The sequence below is a fragment of the Opisthorchis viverrini genome, assembly GCF_000715545.1.
Source record: "Opisthorchis viverrini unplaced genomic scaffold opera_v5_7, whole genome shotgun sequence".
In the NCBI taxonomy this organism is placed as follows: domain Eukaryota; kingdom Metazoa; phylum Platyhelminthes; class Trematoda; order Opisthorchiida; family Opisthorchiidae; genus Opisthorchis; species Opisthorchis viverrini.
Window position 1 is genome coordinate 4,414,975 of NW_008751663.1, and position 10,989 is coordinate 4,425,963.

The window sequence follows — 10,989 nt, forward strand, 5'->3', positions numbered from 1 at the left end:
GGAAATAACCGGCTCGCCGAAAGCCGACCGTATTACTCGTATTCAACACCACTGACGTATAATAGATTGCTGCTTCGATAAAAATGCGTATCTTGATCCAATGACGAGGTATATTCGATGTTTCCTGATGAAAAACTACCGAGCTCTATGGCATTCACCATAACAGTGCTCCACTTTAGTTGTTTTCGAACAACCCAACCGAGCTTCGAAGAACATCTCTGGAGGTTTGTAATTTGCTCATCATGCGGGGCCTCATCCCTTTCAAAGCATAGAACTCACTCCACATCTTTGAGCACAGTGAAAACTACCGGTATTTCTGATAGTTACGTAAACGAACCTATCCTGATTTTCCGGCCCGTACAGAATGCAGTTAAACTGACAAATGCTTTGGCACTTGCCAAAATATACTTCCAGGCAACCTGGACCACCGGAACACTGGATCTGTGTATTGTCAACAGATTACTGGAGTGAGATATCTGAAATCGAAGTGTTGAGATTTACCACTACCATTTTTCGTCCAGGAGGGATCTCATGGCAGCTTTTTGCAAAATTACTGAACAGAGTGGAACTGTGACACGGGCAAGTTGTTGGGAAGGCGCGTTAATGTTCAGGTATCATAGCGTCCGGTTCGAATTTATTCTTCAGATCGTGTTTCACTGCAAAGTTAGGAAATTGTGGGAGTGCATGGCAGAGGCTCGCTATATTTCGTAAATCCATAATTGCTTGATGGATGTAAGAAGGCATCCCAATTATGGGTTGTCAAACTCCGTGAGATTTCTGTAAGTTGACAGGTCTCTTCAGGTGTTGTTTCATGCGGTTTCAATTACCACCGATTGCGTCTCGTGATCGAACACTGGTAACCATTTCGTTTCGGTGTGTATTCTACTTGGGAGTGAAAAGCACCGGCACATGTACACTAAAGCAGTCATTGCCAGCTGATGTAGGTAAGTCCGTTAAACGTGTATTCCCACACAGGGATCGTGAATGTTTTCGCAGAACACATCTTGGGAAAATGGCGACAAACAGCTTGTGCGATAGATCCTCTGGTAAGCATTGACAACTACGCTTTAGAGAAAAATGGATATGATCTTGACGAAGTCATCCACTGTTTCTACTGATAAAAACATTCGAACTCACTCGCTCAGGTGCCTTGTGAGAACTACGGCATAAATCATATCTGGCTATCTCAGGGACCGCTTAGTTTAACACTCGGAATGCCCGCAAATGCGCAAACCCATTGGTACCAAAGTAGAGTAAAAATGTTAAATGATCAGAGTAAATTGCAAATACTGTCTTGAATACCCACACCGTATTCAGTACGGACGGGGCAAAATTGATTATTAGTGAGTTATTTTGGTTGTTTGTTGGTTGAGAAACAATGTTAAGAGCAAATTATTAACTCAGCGTTTCGAGTGCGACTTCCTCCGGGAGATGTTTGGATTTACACGAGTTGATTGATCAAAGGTTGTTCGACCGACCGATCATCCTATCAAGGATTGCCACAACATTGTTTCTTGTGTATGACCAATCATGCGGCACACTGCACTTATCATAAAGACTAGCCATCTAGGACAAACTTATATGCGAACTGGAGAAGAGCTGCAGTCCGTGAAATGCTCTCGGGCCAAAAGCGTCATGTTCAGGCTACAGCGAGGTGCAGGCCGGTATCCAGGCCATTCCACTTTACAGAAAACGTCTGGACGATTCGTGAACTATAATCGCACACTTAACTGGTTCTAACAGAAAACCCAACAGAATCCAACCAAATGCTTCGTTTATGATGTTCTTCAGGTGAATGTATTTCTCGCTATTAGCCTCCAATTTGATTTCAAATAGAGAGAAACTCAGGAATACTGTCTACCTGCTGAGCCCCAAAAAGATCGGAACCGGTTCCGAGTTTTCAGCAACTTTACGAATAACGTTCCGTCTAGACGTTTGGATGATGACTGCCAAAAACAAGCAGCCCGTTGGAAACCTGTTTTTGATGAACACTCCTAAAACGCTAATTTTATCAATGAGTTTGGCCGAATTAATTCACCTTTTGATATTTGATTCCAACGAAACCCGGATGGTTCAATGTCATGTCCTGTGTCTTGTAAACCTACTTGGCAGAACAGTATCTTCACACTTTCTGCCCAGCCCTTACTGCTATGTACTATTGCACAGGCTACATGCACTGAATGACATTCGGCTGCTGAAAAGTGCATTGCGCTCGAGCAATTATACGGATCGATTCACCAAAGAGCACTTGAGAACTGGTGATAAGCTGGCCCCACAGATGATTGCCCCAAAGAAGCCGGATTTCCTCGGACATTGGTGGTGGTAGATCACACCTGCTGGAAAAGACATTAGGATATGTTATGCCGTGCAAGTACACAACAATAGTTCTGCTGCCACCCACCAGAACGCGCCTTTATGCATTTGCTATTGTATCGTCCAACTCACCCGCAAATGCGATGAAGCCTACATCGTCAGAATGATAAAGGATCTGAGATGCCCGCCAGGCAATATTTGTCGACACTAACTTGGTAAAACGTGTCCTTGATCACGAAGCGATTGACTGTAGGCAGGTATGACGGTGACATGAACTCATCGTTCCAGGTCACTGCGAGGTAAAATCGTACAGGGACTGAAATTGCTCGCGGTAATATTTGCTAATCGACCGAAGTCAGCTCTATGCGCTCGGAAGGACTTTGGCGTGACCGAGATTACCATGGTTTGCTTGAAAGTGCCACGTTAAGTCAGGTCTATTTAATAAGCGCATTGTAGCTCCAATTTATTCTGAGTGTTCTACCCTTTGTCTCATGTTCTGCGGCGCACGAAATGAGTTCACCGCGAAATTGTTTTTCTCATGGTATTGTTCCGATAGCGGTTCCTCGACAAGGTGGCTGTAAGGAAAATATTGCAAGAGAGTGGATTCTCCGACGTGTTAAGAAATGGTCAAATAACAATTCAGCATAAAATAACTGACCACGAAAAAAATTCAAATCCAAAGCTAAATACAAAGACTAGTCGAATCGGTGACCATCAAAGAAATGCTAAATGATTGGGCAGGGTTCGTGCGCAGTTGTTTGGAAATGGTAAATCAGCGTCCAAATAGGCGAACCACACAAGACAATGGATCAAAAGTCCAAGACTGATTGGGTTTGTTGGAAAGGTAGATCAGCAATGCAACTGGCAACATGGTGAAGGCCAGAACACACGCGAAAAACGTTTTATGACGGAATCGAGAGATGGTAGTAGGGAGGTTACATGAACCAGGAACACCACTGAACGATAGCAAGCACTTTGAGTTTACGGTTGATGATGATTCAGCGGGGACCAGTCCGTATGACACCGACTGTGATTGACGGGTGAAGGAGCCAACAGCTTGAGTCCCATGTCGACTGAATTCCGATTGGTAACCATTAACTTCCCCGTATTCCGAATCGGCAACATAAGTGTCGGACTGGTCAGCGCACCGTCAATCCGTCTGGCAGAGTGCTTTTATAATCAGGTCTATGTGATGGACGAGAGCGATCGCGCTGTGAAATACCACATCTTCGCTAGAAAAATGAAAATGAGTTATAGTCCCAGCTGTTGGCGATACATTTGCAACATAATCGGGGATAGTTGAATGGTGTGCAATACCAAAGGCATGATTGTACATTCCTCGGGTTCACTGATCGAACTCTGAGAATCAGCGATTGGCAGACCAGAGGAGAAAGTCAGCTCAATGGGTGGAAAACGAATCTATAGTAAGGTCACTGTTCGATTTCTTTGTGTACATACAAGCTAATAACGACAAAATGGTCACTTGTCCATCATGCAGTCGCCTGTGTCGATTTACTAGCCCCGGTTACACAAATAACAAGCGAACTGTCCGATTGGTGGTTTAGTTTGGCTAAACGACACAAAATAACCGCTTATGCTCTCTATAAGCCATAACTGGTGACTGGGTACGTGTTTTTCAAAATCTCGCTTCTGTCGAAGGACACTTCGACTTTGCACAGAAACTGTGCATTCAGAACGTTTATGTGATGCCTCCCGTTATCGTTAGCAGTATTCAAACCAGTAAGCAGAACGCTACAAACGGGACTTGTATGGATCTTTACTTCTGGAACAAAAGCACCTGAAAATTACCGGCCCGAAAAACTAAGACAACCAACAACATTTCGTTTAGCAATAGATTCAGCGCAAGCTCTGCTGGGCGACCAAAGGTGCTTCAGTCCCACTGTGTGAAACTACCTAAACCGTACATCACGGTTCACTTTCACAGATTTGGATTCGGCGAAAATGAAATTCAGTTCACGCCAGGGTGATCCAGCGATAGTGTTTGGAATAGCTAGACGATAAAACCATACAAGACATTGCTAGTTAAAACGACGCATCCAACGTTCCGATTGCATGCACAGCTCACTTGCTGACAAACCAGTGTGGCAGAGAAAGACATGAGGAGATAGATAGATAATAAGTGAAGGCCTTTAATGAGGTTTTCACGATCCTCACAAAACCAAGGCAAAAAGCTGTCATAAGCCAACCATCGCCTACGATTAAGTGACTTTATTTTATGCATGTAGGTTACCCCTTTGGAGCCACCACATACGAGAAGAGTTCTGTAAGACAATAGTGCCGCAAAACATGACAAAACTTACGGTTTGGAAGTAGTGATGTGGTGAATTTTTATTTGACATTTCATATCGAAAGGGAAGTGAAGTTATGTTGAAAAGTTACAAAACAGCCTAATGACAGTCACTAGCGGTGCGCATTTTACGGGCAAAGCGAGTCACGTCTTAACGCTAAGTTTCAGCATGTCACAGAGTAGGTGGTAAGGAGGTAAACAGGTCAGTTTTCAACAAAATCGCGCAGGGAAACGTAGAAAAAGGGAACGCGGTCCGAACGTGACACTACTATTACAGAGTGCACCAAATATGATTTAACAGGTTGCGAAGAGCTGAAGGAGTCGCGAGCTCGAAACAGAATATCAACGTTCCTAGAGGGAAGAGTCATGCGCAGCTTGGTATAAGCAGATCAGGAAGGGCTGCTGGTAAAAATGATGTCAAGAAAGATGAAACGGCAGTGGGTCATGTCGAAGGTTGCATGTCGGGATCAACAGAGAGATGGATGTAAAGAGGGGTTTGGATAGGCTGAGCGTATTCGCAGCCGACATACTGCACTCAAGAATCGCGGTGAGACTGGTGTTCGATTCTTTAATGGTTTGTGAATGTCCGTCGTATAATCAGTGACGGCACCTTGTGAACGACAGGACAAAGGGTAATGGAGGGATGAATGGGGTGAACAAGTCATTGGCGTAAAGAAAAAACACCCTTAAGGCACGCCAGAGGAGGGCAGCCAACTAAAAAACTTTCACTCCATCTGGGCAGTTTGAAGTGCGAACCGTACAAGAGGTGCTTTGCGAGGAGATTCGCATGATAGACACTGAGACTTTTCGAAGAAAAGACAGTCGCTTCGTCAAATGTGCCGAGAGATGACCACAGTCGAACATGTCACCAGTAGGATGCTGGTATGTGAACCCACCGTGATCGCTGAGCGTACTGTTTTCAAGACCGCTTAGGGTCTGTTTTGAAGGAATGAACTTCATAATGCTGGAGAGCATTGGAATATCCAAAATTTGAGTCAGATGGATAACCGCGTTCCTGAATGGATGAAACATGTAATGTCTCCCAGGACGACAAAGAAACATCCTAAGAAATTGAACGTTTTGGATGGAGTGCTAAAACGCAATTTCGGAACATAACTGGAGGATACCTTAAGGGCTAGATGGCTTGCAAGGTGTCCAGATCAGAAGAACCGAGGTGAACATCTCTCGTGGTGACTTGATGTGAAGGGACACGAACTGGTGATGGGGAATAGACGGATGTAGGTTTTGTGGGTGTCATGGGAGTCGAATAGGCGCAGAGTGAGGGTTACAACAGTTTTTTGGCCAGACTCCGGAATCATCGGCTACCGCTTGGCACGTTCGACATCTGATCTGCCTGTTGGCAGACGGGCATACCTTTGGTTCCATCTACTACAGCTTTACAGGAGTTACAGGCAAAAACATACTCACTACACGTTGGGGAAGAGGTACACATCCGCCATAGTCCGAAAATTTCGCTCGTCTTATCCGCAAGTACATATGCGTGAGTAAATGACTCACGCGTGTTTGCTAGGCTTAAAAATTAGGATTGGTAAAAGGATGGTACAAACAATAGGACAATGAATTCCAGGGAACAGAGTGAACGCCATAAGGATCTGTCTTCGAGAATAAAGCCAAGGTGTTAACATTTCGGAGGCCTATGAAAGCGGCACAAAAACACTCAGCTGAAAAGCACAATAAAGGAGAGACAGATGTAAAAGCCGAATAAGCAAGTAAATATGCACATTTGTCGAATTTCGTGCAATTCGGGTGCAGAGAGAACATAACGTTGACGGGGAGGGGACTCAGGGGTTGCGCCTACCTGATGAGCCCCACGAAGAGTGAAACCGGTTATGAGCTGTCGGAGTCTTCGGCAACCTTATGAGTAGAGTGTTACGTCTACTGGACAGAAACAAAGTGCGTGAAGGAATCGATGAGCATGTTCCGGAGAGCCACAAGAGAAACCATATTAAACGATGTCTTGATGCTTTATGCGACAGGTTGGAGGAAACTACGCGGTCTGTGGGCTTCCTTCATTTCTGGTTGTATACAGTTTTGGACTCTTGTGGTATAGGTCAATTTGTGCTGCCGGTCCGAACTACGGGTGAACGATTAGCTCACCAAGGTCGAGTCATGAAGTGATAATCTGTCTTTTGCACTAAATCTAATTAGGAACACTATAGTGGAGTACATCCTTCGCTTCTCTGGTTCCTTTCGTTCGTATTTTCTAAATGTGAACTTACTACTCTCAAATTACGAGACGCATGTTTTACAGGAAACAACCGTCTGAACTTAGCTTTACAGGGTAATAATATCACACTTGAACTCATTCGGCAATGTGGCTTTATGCAAACGAAATATCACCGTTAGATCTGCTGAATCCTCACACACTATGCACACTCATCCATAGGTATTCTTTTGCAATCCAAAAATTTCGCCTCTTGTAAGGTGGCCCCTGTGTGGCTCTATCTGCCACTTCTGTCTACAAGCTTTATGCGAAATCGTCACAGTTCGCACTAATGACAGCTTGTGTCAAATGTGACTAGTGTTTCTTCCTTTCAGCAGTTTTGAATTCCAGTTTGCTGACATTCAAAGACCAATGCTTAGTGTCCGCATTTTGGTCCGTTCGCCATCCAATTTTGTCTCGGAACTGATATGAGACGATATAATGAGGCACTGGTAACACAAGAACTCATTCGTTGTTTGAATTTTGTCACGAGACTTTGAGATACATTCGAAGGTATGTTGAAATAAATTAACCCAAAGCACCACAAGGAGAAAGATGTTGGATCGAACTAGATATACGATCGTTGAAACACCATGCAGTAAAACACACTGGAACATTACGGAGTAAAGGCTGTGGATCGGAAACTGGTAACTCAGAACAGCGATGTGCACCAACACAGTTCAAATGAGGAACTATGGACATTTAGTAACTTCATACAGCCAGTGACCTTAACTCAGAAATCCACCGAAATGTGTGCAGCAGATGAAATCAACAGAGAAAATTTACTTCCACGCGGACCCCGTCGGAGTGTTCACAGATAATCCCGTGTTATGTTATCAACTCTAACGCATTTGGTGACACAAGCTCTGTGTACCTCGGCTAAAATTTGGTCAGCAACCTACTGTACATCCATTTTGACAGGTTGGCCAATTTATTACCTACATTTCTATTGATTTGGAGAGTCCAAACGTGACAGTTTATCGCTGACATAGGCCAAAACAAGTTGAAAACTCTAATCACTCAACATGAATATAGCTAAAAGCCCTGAAGCAATGAAAAGCACTGTTTGGATCTGGCGAAAGAAGTGGAAATGTAGCAATGAGCACGTCGGACTACTTCGACATACTGGGTTTTATCCTGGTGGATGAAAAAAATCTTGAAAAATTGAGAAAATACCCCGATGAAGCTATCGCATGGATAGTTGAGACAAACTGGAATGTGTTCTCCGCCTCTGCCTAATGGAAAACAAACAAATGTAGAAGCACAACTGAGCATGTCGTTACTAAATGCTTAACCGATTCACTAAGGTCAATATTCAAACGGACTCGTGCTTCAAATATGAAAGGTGCTTTCGAGTTCGTCAGCCATAAACGTGCCTTTTACCGGTACCATAAGGTCTGAATGAAAAAAACGACGTTTACCATTTACTGCTGATGTACTGCCTAAACGTCAAGATGGCAGTGAGTTCGCTTACTGGTCCCATTATGGCCAATACTCTAATGCGCAAACCAAGGCAACTGGCATGGGAAGATTTTTCGAGTTCACACATATTTATATATATTAAATCATTGTAACATCTCTCGCCCTGCGTGAAATGAACATCTCGTCCCCATGGTATCAACTTGTGCAAAAACCCGACGATTGCATCAAAGGATCTCTAAAGAGAATCAACGAGCTGCGGGTCACATACAAAGTTCCACGATTTCACGTCATCATCATCACCATAAATGAACATTCCCCATGGTATCAACTTGTGCAAAAACCCGACGATTGCATCAAAGGATCTCTAAAGAGAATCAACGAGCTGCGGGTCACTCACAAAGTTCCACGATTTCACGTCATCATCATCACCATCATCGACAGCATGACATCAGTGTTCAACACCGATGCTTCACTGCCGTACAACCATGACTTATTTGAAAGCCTTATTGTAAAGAAAAGGGTAAAGGTGGACGGGGGATGGACTTAGTGCTAGCTTAACACAATCATTCCGAGGTGCCTACACCTCCAGACATTCACTCAGGCAGTCTGGATAGAAACCGACAACAAGAACGCTACTGACATCGGTTGGCAGCTATATCTTGTAGTGTCTCCAACCAGGCACAGTGAGGATCACGCGGTCCCCATCCTGGAAGGCGAGTAGCACCGACAGCACCCAAGCGTTTCGTGATCTCCTTCATACTCCTCTGCACCAGTTAAGTGTGCGATTATAGTTCACGAATCGTCCAGACGTTTCCTGTAAAGTGGAATGGCCTGGATACGGGCCTGCACCTCGCTGTAGCCTGAACTTGACGCTTTTGGCCCGAGAGCACTTCACGGACTGCAGCTCTTCTCCAGTTCGCATATAAGTTTGTCCTAGATGGCTAGTCTTTATGATAAGTGCAGCGTGCCGCATGATTGGTCATATACAAGAAACAATGTTGTGGCAGTTAAAAGAACAGCAACGTTTCGGCTGTCTTCCGTCAGGAGAAGCAGACTGGCTGATTAGATCAATCCTTGATAGGATGATCGGTCGGTCGAACAGCCTTTGATCAATCAACTAATGTGTAAATCCAAACATCTCCCCGGAGGAAGTCGCACTCGAAACGCTGAGTTAATAATTTGCTCTTAACATTGTTTCTCAACCAACAAACAACCAAAATAACTCACTAATAATCAATTTTGCCCCGTCCGTACTGAATACGGTGTGGGTATTCAAGACAGTATTTGCAATTTACTCTGATCATTTAACATTTTTACTCTACTTTGGTACCAATGGGTTTGCGCATTTGCGGGCATTCCGAGTGTTAAACTAAGCGGTCCCTGAGATAGCCAGATATGATTTATGCCGTAGTTCTCACAAGGCACCTGAGCGAGTGAGTTCGAATGTTTTTATCAGTAGAAACAGTGGATGACTTCGTCAAGATCATATCCATTTTTCTCTAAAGCGTAGTTGTCAATGCTTACCAGAGGATCTATCGCACAAGCTGTTTGTGGACAGTGTCGCCATTTTCCCAAGGTGTGTTCTTCGAAAACATTCACGATCCCCGTGTGGGAATACACGTTTAACGGACTTCAGCTGGCAATGGCTGCTTTAGTGTACATGTACCGGTGCTTTTCACTCTCAAGTAGAATACACACCGAAACGAAATGGTTACCAGTGTTCGATCACGAGACGCAATCGGTGGTAATTGAAACCGCATGAAACAACACCTGAAGAGACCTGTCAACTTACAGAAATCTCACGGAGTTTGACAACCCATAATTGGGATGCCTTCTTACATCCATCAAGCAATTATGGATTTACGAAATATAGCGAGCCTCTGCCATGCACTCCCACAATTTCCTAACTTTGCAGTGAAACACGATCTGAAGAATAAATTCGAACCGGACGCTATGATACCTGAACATTAACGCGCCTTCCCAACAACTTGCCCGTGTCACAGTTCCACTCTGTTCAGTAATTTTGCAAAAAGCTGCCATGAGATCCCTCCTGGACGAAAAATGGTAGTGGTAAATCTCAACACTTCGATTTCAGATATCTCACTCCAGTAATCTGTTGACAATACACAGATCCAGTGTTCCGGTCGTCCAGGTTGCCTGGAAGTATATTTTGGCAAGTGCCAAAGCATTTGTCAGTTTAACTGCATTCTGTACGGGCCGGAAAATCAGGATAGGTTCGTTTACGTAACTATCAGAAATACCGGTAGTTTTCACTGTGCTCAAAGATGTGGAGTGAGTTCTGTGCTTTGAAAGCGATGAGGCACCGCATGATGAGCATATTACAAACCTCCAGAGATGTTCTTCGAAGCTCGGTTGGGTTGTTCGAAAACAACTAAAGTGGAGCACTGTTATGGTGAATGCCATAGAGCTCGGTAGTTTTTCATCAGGAAACATCGAATATACCTCGTCATTGGATCAAGATACGCATTTTTATCGAAGCAGCAATCTATTATACGTCAGTGGTGTTGAATACGAGTAATACGGTCGGCTTTCGGCGAGCCGGTTATTTCCCAGGATTACCGTCACGTCATTCAGTGGACCCTCACACCGGTTCTACACTGCTGCCCCAAAATGAAAACCACAACCAAGCTGATTGATTCTAGACTCATCATCATCGACAGCATGACATCAGTGTTCAACACCGATGCTTCACTGCCGTACA

The 10,989-nt window shown here is 44.2% G+C and overlaps 1 protein-coding gene across 1 annotated transcript in view; it reads right to left on the reverse strand.

Annotated features, from left to right (window-relative positions):
- Positions 1-2,776: 2,776 nt before the first annotated feature.
- T265_00763 (hypothetical protein) overlaps positions 2,777-10,989 on the reverse strand; it is a gene marked incomplete at both ends in the record, with an annotated part of 19,850 nt that continues 11,637 nt past the window's right edge. Inside the window, one exon of the mRNA XM_009164612.1 lies at positions 2,777-2,888. Coding sequence (XP_009162876.1) covers positions 2,777-2,888 — 112 coding nt within the window. The remainder of the gene's footprint in view (positions 2,889-10,989) is intronic.